The sequence below is a fragment of the Callospermophilus lateralis genome, chromosome 1 (genome assembly GCF_048772815.1).
Source record: "Callospermophilus lateralis isolate mCalLat2 chromosome 1, mCalLat2.hap1, whole genome shotgun sequence".
Taxonomy (NCBI): Eukaryota; Metazoa; Chordata; class Mammalia; order Rodentia; family Sciuridae; genus Callospermophilus; species Callospermophilus lateralis.
Window position 1 is genome coordinate 156,840,117 of NC_135305.1, and position 15,918 is coordinate 156,856,034.

The 15,918-nt window shown below is 41.0% G+C and overlaps 2 protein-coding genes across 5 annotated transcripts in view; one reads left to right on the plus strand and one right to left on the minus strand.

The window, feature by feature from the left end:
* The window catches only part of Pptc7 (protein phosphatase targeting COQ7), a 41,194-nt gene extending 33,919 nt beyond the window's left edge, over positions 1–7,275 (plus strand). For all 4 annotated transcript variants that reach the window (XM_076852077.2, XM_076852170.2, XM_076852212.2 and 1 more), the window contains 3 exons: positions 578–701; positions 2,091–2,220; positions 3,479–7,275. In XM_076852077.2, the coding sequence (XP_076708192.1) occupies positions 578–701; positions 2,091–2,220; positions 3,479–3,537 (313 nt within the window). In that variant the 3' untranslated portion in view covers positions 3,538–7,275. The remainder of the gene's footprint in view (positions 1–577; positions 702–2,090; positions 2,221–3,478) is intronic.
* Positions 7,276–9,060: 1,785 nt separating this feature from the next.
* Rad9b (RAD9 checkpoint clamp component B) overlaps positions 9,061–15,918 on the minus strand; it is a 31,931-nt gene continuing 25,073 nt past the window's right edge. Inside the window, exons 10-11 of the mRNA XM_076855587.2 lie at positions 14,516–14,759; positions 9,061–9,198 (exon numbers count right to left, since the gene is read on the minus strand). Of these exons, the coding sequence (XP_076711702.2) occupies positions 9,061–9,198; positions 14,516–14,759 (382 nt within the window). The remainder of the gene's footprint in view (positions 9,199–14,515; positions 14,760–15,918) is intronic.

Sequence of the window (15,918 nt, forward strand, 5' to 3'; positions counted from 1 at the left end):
GAGATAGGCACGCTGTTCTCCCTGGATGCCCAGCATCCCACCCTGACTAATGCAACATCCTGAGAGTGTGTACAGGGGAACTGACAAGTGCAAGTGAGTAAGAGAGGATGGAATTTGGTACTGAAGAAGTAGGAAGTGAAGAGTCACTTCCCCAAGGTCATAGAGCGTGTTAGGTCTGACTCAGAAGAGAAGGCGTTCTCCTCTTAATCCACGTGCAACTAATCAGCAGACTCAGTTTTTCTGTTGGTTTCAGTTAACCCATTAAGTCCCCAGTTTTTGGTTCTACAAACATAATTATTTCAAAGTTACCCTAAATGGTATATTTATTGCTCAACTAAGTTTTTTAGGTAGGTATACCACATCTGGAACGATGGGACTAACTGGGTTAAACTTTGGAAACTTACATCAGAGTTTGTTTTCCCATTAATTTTTCTTCAAGTTAGGAATTTCAGAATGACTTTTTTTTTTTTAATTGACTCCATTTAAAAAGCCTCATTGCATTATAAATGATGCCTGTAGGATCCTTTGAATCTCTAAAAGGCTTCCTTAACTTTACCCTGCCCTGTCCTTGCTACAGCCCGGATGCTGCTGATAGCACATCTTTCGACGTCCAGTTAGGAGACATTATCCTGACGGCGACAGATGGACTCTTTGACAATATGCCTGATTATATGATCCTTCAAGAGCTAAAAAAGTTAAAGGTAATTAACTCAAAGGTTAGCCTCTGGAAAGTGGCCCTCTCTGAATAGCTGAGTTTTATTGAGTCATTTATGTTGTCTCAGTAGTTTTAGAAAGGACTATTTTGTGAACTTTAGGAAAATAATATTTCTAATATTCCAAGAAATTATAAAAATTATAAATGGAAATATTCACAAGAGAACTTAAGGAAATAAGAGGCTTCTTACCCAAGCATTTAGTGGAGTGGTTAAAGTAGGAAAAGTCCAGATAAGGACATTTCCTGTTTGTATTTTAATGGTGTTGACTACTGGTTGTCTTTTTCTCTTTTTATTCTTATAATACACCCAGCAGGTGTTGAGACTGGGAAAGACAGGAAATAGCCATCCCAAACCCCAGCCAAGGAAAGCAGGCAGCTAGGAGCCTTGATGTGACCTGAGCTGTCAGCAGTGGTGAACAATTCAGGCTTCTCCCATACAGAGGGCAGGAAGTGAAAACAGGCTGTCCCTATTCTCCTGGCTTTGTAAAAACTCTGGGAAAAATTAGTCTTTTCTAAGCTCTTACCTCTAACTATTGTGACTTTGAGTAGACTTCTTCAATTATTAAGCAATAGTTTCCTCACCTATAAAATGGGGAGTAATAAAGGTCCTGTCTACAGGGTTACTGGGACAATTAACCCAGACCAGGTGAAGGGAATCCTTAGCATCATACCATGTTTGTATGTGCAGTAACTGTTAGGTGCTTACCTGTCATGGGCACTGTGCTCTGTGAATAGAAATCATGCTAAAGCTTAGGTTCTAGTAGGGGAGAGCAGATAATACGAAGAAGGGAATGTTGGTGGTAAATAGTAATGATGCACAACAGGATGAGGGAATGGAGGGGTCACTACTTCAGATAAATTGGTCAGGGAAATCCTCTTGGAGGAGGTGACATTAAAGCAGAGACCTGTTATTTCTGTTAGACTAAAATGCTTTAGCCCTTTGAATGTTACAGGTGAAATGGACCTTGTTTTCCCATCGCAATTTTGCAGATGAGGAAGTTGAAAATAGCAATGACAAGGGTATGGCTTAAGGTTACACAGCGCTATCAGGATCCACTTTTCAGTCCATCCCATTTTAACAAGAATACCTTAAAATTTTCAAATGGGGAAGCAAAAATGGAAACCTAAACTTGAGGGCCAGAGACCATCCCAGCAAAGGACTTTGTGGGAGATGTGTAGGAAGTACCAATGGGCTCAGCATGTTAATCAGAGCATCACATTCACTGTCTTCTCTGACCAGAATAAAACTTACATGGTAGAAAATTAAATAAATGTTACTGTCTTTAAAAAGTGATGTCTGCAAGAAGCATACTTGCATGCAGAAGTCATGTGAGGTGTTATGGTTAAAAATAACTCTCTTATCCTTTCATATCAGAACTCAAATTATGAGAGTATACAACAGACAGCAAGGAGCATTGCTGAGCAAGCTCACGAGCTGGCCTATGATCCAAATTATATGTCACCTTTTGCACAGTTTGCATGTGACAACGGATTGAATGTGAGAGGTAAGCATTCTTTGGTAATGTCATAAGGACTAACTGTGGGAGCTTTCTGGCTGTGGGTGAGACTGTGTCAGTGTCCTCTCCTAGCTTTGAGCCTGTGCCTTTGAGCACAAGCAAATGTACGTCCTGTGTCCTCCCACTGGGTGCCCTTCAAAGCTGAACTTTATCGGCTACAGCAGCCAATGGAACCTGAAGCCCTTTATTGCCACCACTGGACTGCTTGGAACTGAGCCCTAGAGGCCTCAGAGCTCTGCCTGGAGGGCCTGTGCATTCCGAACAGTTTAACATTCTGCCCTTCACGTGTCTGACATTTCTCTTCTCCCTTCCTCTGGCTCTGTGGGACTCGTTGACAGTATTTGCCTGCCAAATTGCCAGAGCGGATTTTGAAAAGGGAAGCAATGTGAAACTGCCCTTGACTGAAGAGTCCTTCTATCTACTGCATGCTGTGACTTTGGGAGCAGGCCAGTTTTGGAGCTGGGATGACATGTTGGTGCTAGCATATCAGAGCTAGTGGAATTGGTCAGGCTCTTGCTGATGTAATATTATGACATGTAGAGCATTTCTTAGCCCTCCAGGAAATGTTAAAATAAGAGAAAACACACACACACAAGCAAGCGCGCGCACACACACCATAGCAGTTTGGCAGATTAGAGTACAAGGCTATTCCTAGTTTAAAAACATTGGGTATGTTTGTCCAAATTAGGGTTGTGGTAGAAGCATGTAACTTTCTTGTCAGGCTGAAGTTACTGTAACAGATTTTGTCTTTACTGTGATGGTGTAAACAGAAGATATGGTGGCCGTTTTCATAGAGCTGTTGTAAAAGAGCAGGGGAGTTTTTTGGTTTTTTTTAAGCTTCAATTAAATTATGTGAAATTTCTTGAGTGTTTTCTTTTTAACTGTTTCTCTTTATCAAATACTTTTTTCTTTTTTCTGTGAGGGCTTATTAATAAGCCAAACAGGCCTGAAATGCAAGCATTTGACTAGGGATTGAACCCAGGGGCCCTCGACCACTGAGCCACATTCCCAGCCCTTTTTTGTATTTTATTTAGAGATAGGGTTTCACTAAGTTGAGTTGCTTAGGGTCTCACTAAGTTGCTGAGGCTGACTTTGAACTCATGATCCTTCTGCCTCTGCCTCCGAAGCTCCTGGAATTATAAGTGTGCGCCACCACACCCAGCACTAGTACTTACTTAAGACCACAGTTTTGAGTGATTTTTTTTTCCTTTTAAAATGTACTGATCAGTTTTCATTCTTGTTTTAGGTGGAAAGCCAGATGACATCACCGTCCTTCTTTCCATAGTGGCTGAGTATACAGACTGACTCACCGAGCTGTCAACTCCTGCCTTTCCTCTCTTTGTCCCAATTTCCCTGCCATGTGTGCTGATCCTGCTGGCAGGACCACGTTTCGTTGCCACTGATCTCAATGGCCAGTGATGTAAGCCTTTTGCCTGTCTTTTTGAGACCCATTGAGATCTTTGTTGAGAACCACTACTGTCATTCACTAGCTCATGTCTGCTGGCAACAGTTGAAGAGAAGCAAGATTTGAAGATTAGCCTTCATTCTCATGGAGGTTTTCAAAGGCTATTACTTTTCAAAAGCGGTTGAAGTATTAAGAATGGGTAATGTTGGTAAAGAGAATTCAAAATTACAGTGTGTTAAAGGGATTTTAAGTCTGACAAGTCATAAATTATGATACGTCTGCTAGAAAACATAACATTATTCATCAAAAGAAATGTCACATGTTTTCCACAGGCACCATCTTGGTTATGGTGATCAGGTGTGGCTTTATGTTTTCATTATAAACTCCTATTTTCCAGGAGCTTATAAATATGCTCTGGGTTATAAGATCTTGATCCCAGAAGCTTTTTTGTTACACATTGGAAGAAAAAAGTAATTATTTTAGCTCTATGGATGCAAATATTTTGTGCTTTTAAAAGATGCTTAATTGTGTTCCCGTGATTAAAGTTTTGGCAGTTTATTGATTAGTCCAAATCACAGGCTGGTTGCCTGATATCCGGGGGAAGGGGGTATCCTTACCAAAATTTTTTAATGGAAATGCTACTCAAGATTGCAAAAGTCCTTAAAGCCTAGAAATTTAGTGCTATGGCTGGAATTCCCCCGCTGTCTGCAAGGTGCCCTGGGTGGGCTCTCTGGGCCCCAGGCTGACAGGTTGAGAATGGACAGCTGTAGGTGGGTTTTTGCTGGCTCACAGTCGTGCTGCCCATGGAGCCCTCAGACCTTCCCCTAGGAGCCTTGCTTTTGCAGAGCATGCACCGAATCACTGCGTCCACCAGGCAAGAGCACGTGTGCAGTGGCAGCAGCACAGAGTCCACAGGGAAAACTCCTAGTGATGATATGACTTTTGCAATTGCCCCAAACAGAAATGTAGGGGTTTCTGAATCAAGCTTAATGTTTACAGTTTCCGAATAGCCATTTTGCAGTGTATAGTTTCCTTATAAAAATTACCCTGAATTTGGTTTCCCATTACCTGCAGGCTCAAACTTATTTTTAAGGTTTATGTACAAGTTGACTGCTGTAAAGATATATATTTTTGAGTCAGTTTTTTCCTTCATTAACTTGGTGGTAGAAAAATATATATACTTAGAAATTCTTAAATTAAAGCCATGTTTTATATATACGTCAGGTAACATTGGTGTATAGATGAGAATGCAATTAAACCTGACGAGAATCTACTTGAGGAGAACACAGAAAGTTTTTTCTCGAGAGGAGATACTGACTCCCTGGTTTATTGCATTAAAACTTACGTTTGAGGTTACCTCAACTTGTTTTAAAAGATTTTGTTTTGTGAATTTGTACTGTATATTTGAGTAACTGTCAAGCTTTTGTTTTATTTAAAATTGTTTAACATGTACCATGTACATGTCATTACTATATTTCAATGCATCATGCTTGTAACAGGCATTTCATTTATAATAAGAATGAGTTATTCATTTGTAAGCCGTTCAATAATTTATCTACTATTCCTTAATTGGCATAATGTTAGATACCTGTTTTGAATCACCTTTAATTAAGTGTCAGAATGCCTTAACTACCCTAACTTGACAAAACAGAATTCTTTGGTAGAGAAGATAGAGGGCGGGTGGGATGTGGAGGGAGACTGTTTAAATAAGGAGAAACTATCATGCTCTGCTAGAATATGGACGCATATGTGGCAAGCGGGGTATTTATTTTGCACAAACTCTGCAGTCTCTGGGTATTTTAAAAAGTAAAGAAAGTTGCATCCTGAAGGGGTTGGTTAAAAGGAATACATTCAAACTAGGATTGATGACTTCAACTCTTTTGTTTGGGTTTGTAATTACTTTTGGTCAGAAGTATGTAGCCTTATGATCTGGATTTCCAATGCCTCCATTTACTTCCTGGTAGGAGCAGTAACGGTCAGGTTATTGGCTTTTCTCTGCTCTCATTTAACCCATCAAACAATCTTTGTAAAGCTAGATTGGTGGTGTTTTATACAACTTGTTTAATCAACTTACTTTTTTTGAGAAATGATTGTTAAAAACTGTCAATGTGGTTGTTCCAGTGACACTGAAAATAATGGGGCAAGAATTGAGTTTCATGGTGGAATTGACTTTGGACCTGGCTTGTAGTTTAGTACATAAAATACCCTGTTTTCTTCTTTCCCCTGTCCTTTTTGTGTTATGCACTGCATTTTATGACTGCTAGGGGTCAGGACGAGTGCTGTTTAGCAAGTAACTCTCCTCCTCTCACTGGTCAGAGGCTGTGTGGGACCCAGAATAGCATTCTCCAAGTCTTACATGCAAGCTTCCAGGGGTGTGGCTGAGCTATACCACTTGTTGGGTCTAATTCTGAACCTGATGTGTGTGTGTGTGTGTAAACTGTATTTTAAATCAAGCAGTGTAAACACACATACACACACACACACACACACACAATTTGCCTCATGTAGTGGACTTTTATAACAAAAGAGAAAATTTGGATTTCTAATTTACAAGTGGCAAATTATTTATCCCTCTCTGGATGCACCAAAGACCAGTAAAGTTTATAGCTTTTCCATCTATATTTATAAAGCAATACTGTATTATAAAAATCAATATTTTTATCACATGCTTGAAAGTTTTATTTTGTTCTGTTTTAAAATGTGCACTCAACATATCAGAACCTTGTTTCTTCCTATGAACTTAAGCTGCCTGCGCACAAAAAAACAAACTTTTTTTTTTAACCAAATGGAGATGAAGTAGATAAGAGTCCATAGGCTCTTAAAAACTGGAAGAAGAAATGAGGGGGGGGGGGGACAAGTTGTCCCAAATTATTATACTCATATGGTTGATGGGTACTAACTCCTAAAGAAATCCATTCCAGGTATGCATGTCTGGGGTTTGGGCTGTGTCTAGAGTAGAAAAAACACGATTTTGAGCTTTGCAGATGGAAGTGTCCTCTCCTGTCAGCTGCGTTAGTTCTGGATAGAGAGTAACCCGAAGATGAAAACCACCTTCAGTACCACCAACCTACTACATCATGTAACAAGGCAGGAATTGTGAGAATTTACTGAGTCAGTTTTGAGTGTTCTGGAGATGGTCAGTAAGATTGGCGAGAACTGTGAATGTTTGTACCTCTGGATAAGTTCATGGTTCCTTGTCACCTTAATACGAGCTATCTTTGATAGAAGCTACGAAATTCAGTTGGAAACTGAATCACATTTTTATATTTAACAAATTTTACAATACCAGAAAAAAACAAAATCTGCTTATAAAACAAAATACAAAGCAGAAAACATTTGGGTTCTATTTATTTGTTAAAAGAAAATTAAATTAAATTGAACTTCTCAACTAAAAATGTCCACATCAGAATTTAACTGTTAGCAGGTAGTTTGTGGCAAAGATGGCTAAATAATTAAGCAAATTTGAATATGTGTATACTAATAAGCTGCTTTTTTTTCTGTTGAGACTATCATTCTTTGTCTTACCCAAGAGGCAATTACCTGATTGGATGTCTGAAATATAACTTATGCAGGAATAGTTCTGTAAATACATTTAAATAAACTGTAAAGATATTTAATAAATATAGTATTTATACTAATCTGTGTACTTCTTTTGGTTTGAATGGTAACTAAACAAGGCACCAGCCCTTAACATTGTCCAAGCTCTCCATTTCCAGGCCTCTTAGTCAGCCTTCAGTGAATCTGCACTTTGTGGCTGTGCATTTCTGTCCTTCGCAATACTTTAATTGCCATAGCTCATTCTCATCCACTGCTTTACTACATCCGTTAGCTCCCTCCATACTCATCAAAATGGACTCATAACTGAATGTGAATACAGAGGTTTTCTCTGCTGAGGCTTTGTACCTCCTAAATGGTACAGAGTGAAATTACAAAACAAAACAAAACAAAACAAAAAACCCTGGTGTGTGTATTCTTGGCACACTATCAAAATTCTAAAACCCAAAGTGTGTACAGTAGAGCAGCATAACTTGTCTTCTGCAGGCCATGCTACATCAAGGCTGCTGCTGAGATTGGTGTCTATTTTTTAAAAATACATATATTTATTTTTTAGTTGTAGTTAGACACAGTACCTTTATTTAATTATATGCAGTGCTGAGGATCGAACCCAGGCCCTCGCATGTGCTAGGCGAATTCTCTACCGCTGAGCCACAACCCCAGCCTGAGACTGATGCCTATTTCAATGAAGAAATCAGAAACTTCACCCTCAGCAAGGAGACCTACAGGGTTACTTTTGTGTGTAAAAGTTCTCTATAGTCATCTGCATTTGTTACAAATATGAATTCAGTGTTAATCATTGGTATAAGCATAAGAGACATAAATTCAGCCTACTTTGAAAATGTAGTTGAAAATATGTGGGCATTGCCACTTTCCACAAAAAGCTTGGTGAAAGCCAATTTTCATTCACTGAGAAACATCTTGGGATGAACTTGAGTTTTTATTAGGTTATTGTGGGTAGCCATGACTCATTACTAAGCTACAAGAGCCAAATTCATTCTGGTTTCATTTAAAACTGTTCACAGTTCTGAAGCATACTAATCCACTCAGCCACCTTTTCAAATTCCTCACAAAATCTGAAGAACAATTGCTTGCCAGTTAACACTTCCTTATTGTTTGATGGTTTCTCAAAGACTTAGCAATAAGATGTTACAGAAGGCTGGTTCCTGGGGTTATAGAACTGCAAACAAGTCTGGGGGAGGGAGAGGCTCTCACCATCAGGTATTACATAACAGTGTTTTTGTTCCAAATTTTTAGTCTTGTTTATGCAGGTAAGAAGCTAATTCTTAAAGGGGCAAAGAACAGACATTTGTATCCCACATTCCATTCCAAACCCAGGCTCTCTTGTGTGGAAGTTCTATGCTATTTTAGATAATACAGAAATGTTTGACATCGAGGGCTAGGGGTGTAGCCAGTTAATAGAGTGCTTGCTTTGCATGCACCAGGCCCTGGGTTCGATCCCCAGCACCACCACCACCACAACAACAACAAAAAAAAAGTTTGACATCATTTCCATTAAATTCTTTTTCTGTATCACATTGCAAATAAAAAATCATCCCTGAAAATCTGTTCTAATTGAAGGCTATGAAATCAAATCTTTTACAAAATACAAAAAGACTCCAAAGTGAGGGAATGATTATTTTTTTCTAAGGGCTACTTCAAAAATCAGAATTTTTTTTCAATGGACAAAAGTGATGTTATTTGGAAAACCTGCATAACTTTTTGCAGTTTCTGAGAGTCCCAAACTCCAAAATGTTCACAAATACAAAATACTGGACTACTAGTCACAAAACTGTTTCAAGACATCTTGATGCACTCCCATATCTGTTGTACACTAGGCATGAAGACTGGGGCTTAAGGCGAGGCTATCACTGAGCTTTAGATGTGGAGACAGTGCCATTAATCACATCCTCGTCACTGTCACTTGCTATCGCCAGACTGTCCAAAGGGCAGTTGAAGTGTTCTTGCTGGTCAGAAGAAACAGCTCCAAAGAACATGCAAGAAAACTAGGGAGAAAAAAAAAACTGCACTTTATTCCAAAGTGAAAGTTTGCCCAATTAATGCTCAAGGTGACAGCCCTTGCAGAACGCTGCCAGTGTGGTCCTAAAACCAGACCCTTCCCTAACTTCAGAGGCCCAAGATGACCTTCAGCTGGGGCAGAGTTCTGCTGCTGACTTCCCCTGAAGCCATCAGAACTCCAGGCTGAGCCAGACCCTATGCTGGCTGTGTGAACTGAGCCATCTCTTCTCATTTTCCTGCTCTTTAGCCCTGTCTAGAAAGCTTCTGACCCCACCACTTCACAAGCTTCAGATGTGATCAATGAAAATGGCCACATCCTTAAAGTTGGAGGCTATTTTTTGCCTTCATCCACTCAGGTCGTCCCTCACACTGCCTTCCAGTGCAGTCCCTACCCTACCTCGGGGGCCGCTCAGCAGGCTCACCCTCTTCTACCCAACCTTGAACCAGGGCTCACTTTCAAACTTAGCACAGCTGGCATTTGGGACCTGATGACTGTTGTGGGCTGTCCTGTATTGGGAGATGCTGGGCAGTGCTGCTGGCCTTTCCCCACTAGATGCCAGTAGCACCCCCTTCCCAAATTGTATCATCCAAATGGCCCCAGACTTTACCCCAGGTCCCCTGGGGGAGGAAGCCGCCCCTGGTTAAGAACCAGGACCTTAAGTGTGGACCGTCCTCTTGAAATTACCATCTGTGTGCCAGGGAGACTCCAAGATTGAACTTCAGTCATCCTACTGCCTGCTTGGTGTCACCAGTTGCCATACTCAAGTCTTTTTTTTTTTTTTTTTTTTTTTTGTGGGGCTGGGGATTGAACCCAGGGTCTTGTGCATGCTAGGCAAGCGCTCCACCAACTGAGCTATATCCCCAGCCCCATACTCAAGTCTTGAACCAGGTCCTCAAAACCTAAATCACCCCGATCTCTCCCTTTTTCCTTACCCCTTCTAACCAACCCATGTCAAGAGTGTTACCTCCTAAGTTAGCTGTCTCACTTCACCACTGCCTCCACCCCTCATCTAAGGAGTGACCAACTCAGAGGCTGTAACTTTCTTGCCTTACCACACCCCATTTTTCACATGGCTAAAGTTCTCTTGTAAACATTCAACACCATCAACTGTTAAATCCCTTCAAAGACTTCAAATACCAAGGTACTTATAAGGCTGTTTACACAAAGTCCACAGGACTCTTCCAGCATAAGCTGGCCCTCATGTAGCTTCCCCTTGAGCAATGCATTGTCTGCCTCTGGCAATCTGCTCCCAGCTGCAGAACTCAGGTGTCAGTTTCTTAAAACCAGAATGCCCCTCCAACTGCAGGGCCTTTGCACCTGCCCCCCCAAACTCACTTCCTTATCCCTTCTAGCTCAGCTTAAGCACGAGTTTCAAACTGAAGACCCCCCTGGTCTCCTGGAGTAGGCTGTTTAGCACCTTAAATCTCAAAGCACCCTGAACTTTTCATTGAACTTACCACAGCTTTTAAAAACTTCCCTATTTTTAGTCACATGACTTTTATATCTGAATTTAGTCCCTATACCTTATACCCTCTTTAGTCTCTAAACAAGTTTGGGAACCTTTTTTATTTTGCTGACCAGTTTCCCTCACGTGCTCTCCAGGACACCTGCCTGCAGGAAACACTGGTGGAAGTCCATGGGAGCAGCATGAATGAATGAATAAGCCCCATTCTTGGGTCATCTTCAATTTTGTATCAGAAGATGGGGATGCTCTGTAAGGTGGCAGTTCTGACAGCAGTTTGGGCTCCTCACTCCACATAGAAAACTCCAGCTTAATAAGGGTCAGTATGGACTGATGTCTGTGACAGAGGCCAGCCAGGAGCCAATTAATTAGGATCCTGTTTGTACTGCTGCAGCCTGATACTTTTCAGACTGTACTTACTATTAAAATATCAGCTAAGCCCACCTGCCCTATAAGCAAATGTACAATGTGTACAAATGGCTTATACTTTGAAATTCAATCACAAATACACCTTAATAATGAGTGATTACAATAAAGAAAGGACACTTTGGATTAAAAAAAAAAAAAAAAGCAGCTTGGCAGGGCTGGTGGCATGATAGACCACACAGTGCCCCTGTGGACTAAGCCCACGAACCTGTAAAGGTGTTATGTCACGTGGCCAAGGGGAACAAAGGTTACAGATGGAGCCAGGGTTGCGAACAGCTGGCTGAACCAGCTGGGGGGCCCAAGGTGAGCACAAAGATCCTTAAGGGTGGAAAGAGGATGGAGAGGGTTCGAGTGAGCAATAGGAAAAGACATAACGAGCCAGCGCTGGCCAGAAAGATGGAAGGGGACCATGAGAGAAGAGTACAGTGGCCTCTAGAAGCTGGAAAAGGTAAGAAACAGACTCCCAATTCTCCTGAACGTCAGTTCTGCTGACACCTTGACCTTAGCCAGTGAGCCATTTCAGACTTGGACCTTCAGAACTGTAGGATGATACCTTTGTGTTGTTTTCATGGCACAAAATTTGTGGAAATTCAGGGCTGGGGATACACCTCAGCTAGTAGAGTGCTTGCCTCTCATGCACAAGGCCCTGGGTTCAATAAATCTGTGGAAGGAGCATAGGAAACTAACACACTGGCTTTCGCCATAACTGCAGACACAATCTCAAAGCCTTGACCAAGGACTGTTGAATGTGTATCATCGTATGCACATATCCCTCAGGGACGTTCATGGTGCCCCATGAGACCGGGAAGCTTAGGTGGACTTTGGTTTTTGAGAGCTGCCTGAATTTGCCATTGGCTTAGGGTAAGTGCTATTTTCTATCTCTCTTCTCTTTGGCCTTTAAATCTCACATGGCTGGATAATGGAGACTTCCCCATGTCTTTCAGTGAGAAAACTTGACAGCGTCCATGCAGCCAGACAGTAGCCTCAAATCCCATGTGAACTGGACAAGAAAAGAATTAAAAGTATGTCTAAATGTTATATGTGTGTGTGTGTGTGTGTATGTGTGTTCCCTATGTTACTGCCCCTGAGAACTGTATATAACTCCCTACATTGAAGAAGCCACTGGTCATTATTTAGGATATAGAACTCTGTTATAGCTAATTTTGAAAATCCCCTTTTCCAAAGTAGCACAGTTAGCATATATGTGCATGCACACACACACACACACACACACACACACACACACACACACGGTGAACCATCTGGAATTTTGTGAGACCACCAGAGAGGTTTTAAAAACTTTCTTAGGATATCCCAAACCAGGGTTGAAGGTGTCCACACTACTGGCAATGCACTAGAAAGAGAGAAATGAGTAGACTCAGGTCTGCCCTTGATGAACTCACAGTCTACCTAGCAGAGTAAATTAAGACATAAAAAAATACTAAAAAAAAAAAAGCAAAAAAAACACCCTTTTTTATGGATCTGGTAAATTGATATCAAAGCTTAAATTAAAAACAAATTGAGAGGCTGGGGCTGGGGCTCAAGTGACAGAGTGCTTACCTAGCACACGTGAGGCACTGGGTTCGATCCTCAGCACCACATAAAAATAAAGATATTGTATCCACCCAAAACTAAAATATAAGTATTAACAAAACAAAACTAAACTAAAAACAAATTGAAAACAGGAAAAAACTGACACAATCCACAAAGGGATACTAACCCATCAGCCATGAAAACACACCTGGAAGCTGTCATAATGCAGTGTTGCCCTGACACATGCAGAGGCCAAGATTAGCAGAACAAAAAGTCCAGAGATAGATTCCAACCCCTGATGAACTTAATACAAAGCCAGGTATGGTGGCAGGAGCCAGCCCCAGCAACTTAGAGAAGCTCTGAGCAACTAAGACCCTGTCTAGAAATAAAAAATAAAAAGGGGCTGGAGATGTGGCTCTGTGATTAAGCGCCCATAAATTCAATCCCCAGTGGAGGGGGGAGGAGGGGGGGGCATATAGAAATTCTTATGCTATTTTTGCAACTTTCCAAAAGTCTGAAATTACTTTAAAATAAAATGTTAAATAAGCCAAGTAGTAGGATGGGCCACATAGTGATGGAAATATAGGCATCACATGGCTCTGGCCTTGTCAGGTTCACAAACCTGTTTTCAGTGTGCATGGCAGACGCCGAGCGCCAAGCAGAGGTTCATCCTGAGGCCACTGTCCACACAGCTTGCTCAGCCAGACACCGGATTGCTAGAGAAGCAGCCTATCTGCTGCCCGCGCACACGCCTGCTCTGTTTGGGGCGGAGAGAAGAATGGGAAGCCAGGTGAAGACTGTGTATATTAAGTTCCCCAGGGAAAGTCCCTGAATGCCATTCCAAGGAGTTCCACCGCAATGTGAGGGGGAAGTGGAATGACCAAGAGCCTAAAAGCAGGAGAGTGCTAGAGAGTAGTAACGAACATTTGCGGAGCACTGACACGCCAGGTATGTCTGTGAGTGCGTTTTTCAAAGATCCATTTAACGGATATAATTATCTCCATTTTTCTGACAAAGAAATTGAGGCAAATATCAGTAACTTGCCCAAATTGTACAGCTGATGAGTGGCAAGAGAAATTTGAATGCAGGAATTTGAACTCTAGAGCCAGGGCTCTGAACCACTCATTGTCCACCTAAGGTTTGAAGCAAGTGTCCCAGCACACCGTGCAAAACCAGGGCGGAGGGGAAAGGGCCCCAGGGCCGGCCAGGCCCTCAGCAGGCCAGGCGGAGCGCAGCGTGGCCTCGTCCTTGCCATGTGGAAGCCAACAACTCCCCTTAAAAGTGGAGAATTTAAGAGAGCTGAAATGGGTGTCACGGAGCTTGCAATTCTAAACATCACTGTCCCTACTGAGGAAACTGGAAATTTTGGTGAATTTCAGGGTCCTGAAGTCCCAGGAAAATGATTTTGTGTTGTTGCCTGTGAAAAAGTAAGCACAGTGTGACCAAAAAAATTACTTCTATGACTTTAGCATGTTGTTGGAATTAAAATAGAGCATACTATAGATGATCCTAATTTATTCTTGAAAACAAATGCCCACATCTCTACTTAGAATATGCTTTGTTAGAAATTACTGAGAAATGTAACTATTTGTATTGATAGTTTATAAATCAGATTTTTCTCATCGGAGACTAGCTTCACACCTCCTCTAACAAAAAATAATAAAACAACACAGGGGCCGGGGGTAGCTCAAGGGTACAGAGCTTGCCTAGCATGCATGAGGCCTTGGGTTCAATCTCCAGCACCACACACACAAAAAAAAAAAAGAAAGAAAAAATAAATAATTCACAAGAGGCTGAGGTGGGTTGGGGCACAGGGTGCCCAGGGAGACTGGTGCTGACACTTCTTGACTGAGTGTCAGTCAGTCCACCTTTTTCCTCTTACCTTCTTGAGGTATGGAGAGCCTGGCCCTTCCTCTGTGTCGCTCACAATGCTTTCAGGTACTTCAAAGATGTTGTCTCCACTTGCTTTCTTCCTTTGAGGGCTGCCACAGTTTTTCCCTGCAGAGTTTTTGGTGGCAGCTTCCCTAGGATAAAGCCTCTTGGGTGCTGATTTTCTCGAGATACACTCTGGAGTCTGGCTGGTTCCACTTTTATCAGCCTTCGAATTTGACCGTATCATATCTGACCTGAGAGGTTAACAGGGATTAAATGAGCTATTTCTTTGAAATAAATAAATATATATATATATATATATATATATATATATATATATATATATATATATACACTTTTTTTTTTTTTGAGGAGTACCAGGGATACTTAACCAGGGGTATTTAAGTACCAGGAGTACTTAACCACTGAGCCACATCCCCAGCCCTTTTTATTTTTTATATTTAGAGACAGGGTCTCACTAAGTTGCTTAGGTCCTTGCTAAATTGCTGAGGCTGGCTTTGAATTTGCAATCCTCCTGTCTCAGCCTCCTCAGTCATTGGGGAAATATATATTTTATATAACTAATGGAATAATGTGAATGACAATGATAGTGTTGATTTAGAGGATGTACTTAGATAATACAGAATTAATTGTTGAAACCTACCATTTATGTATATGATCATTTAGAAACTCCTTTGACTTCATATTATATGTTAACAGGATCAAGTGAGAAAAAAGTTAAATAAATTATTAGAAATCTGTAGAATGAAACATCATGAGGTCATGAAAACCTATGTTTTGGGCCTGGGGTTGTGGCTCAGTGGTCAAGTGCTTGCCAAGCACAGTGAGGTTATGGGTTCTATCCTCAGCACCACATAAAAATAAATAAATAAAATAAAGGTATGATGTCCATCTACAACTAAAAAAAAAAAAAAAAAAGCTGTACATGTTCAGTGCAGATGCAAACTTAAAAATATAAATAAAACCTATATTTTCAAGTCATAATCAATGATGCTGGAACACACATATTCACAATATATTTTATGGAGAAAAACCAGAATACAAAACAACACATTACATGATCCCACTCCTTTTTTATTTTTGGTACCAGGGATTGAACCCAGGAGTGCTTTACCACTGAGCCACGTACGTGCCCAGCCCTTTTTAATTTTTAATTCTTTACGTTGTTTAATCCTTATAAAGTTGTCAAAGCTGCTGAAACTTCTGATCCACCTGCCTTCGTGTCCCTAGTTTCTGAGATTACAGGAACTCACTATGTGCCCAGCCCAATCTTGTTTTAAAATACAAGTATATGGGGGTGGGGGGAGTCTGAAAGAAAATTCAGTGAGCTAAAATGTTAATAGTAGCTATTTCTGAGTGGGGCAATTATGGGTGAATTCTATTTTATTCTTC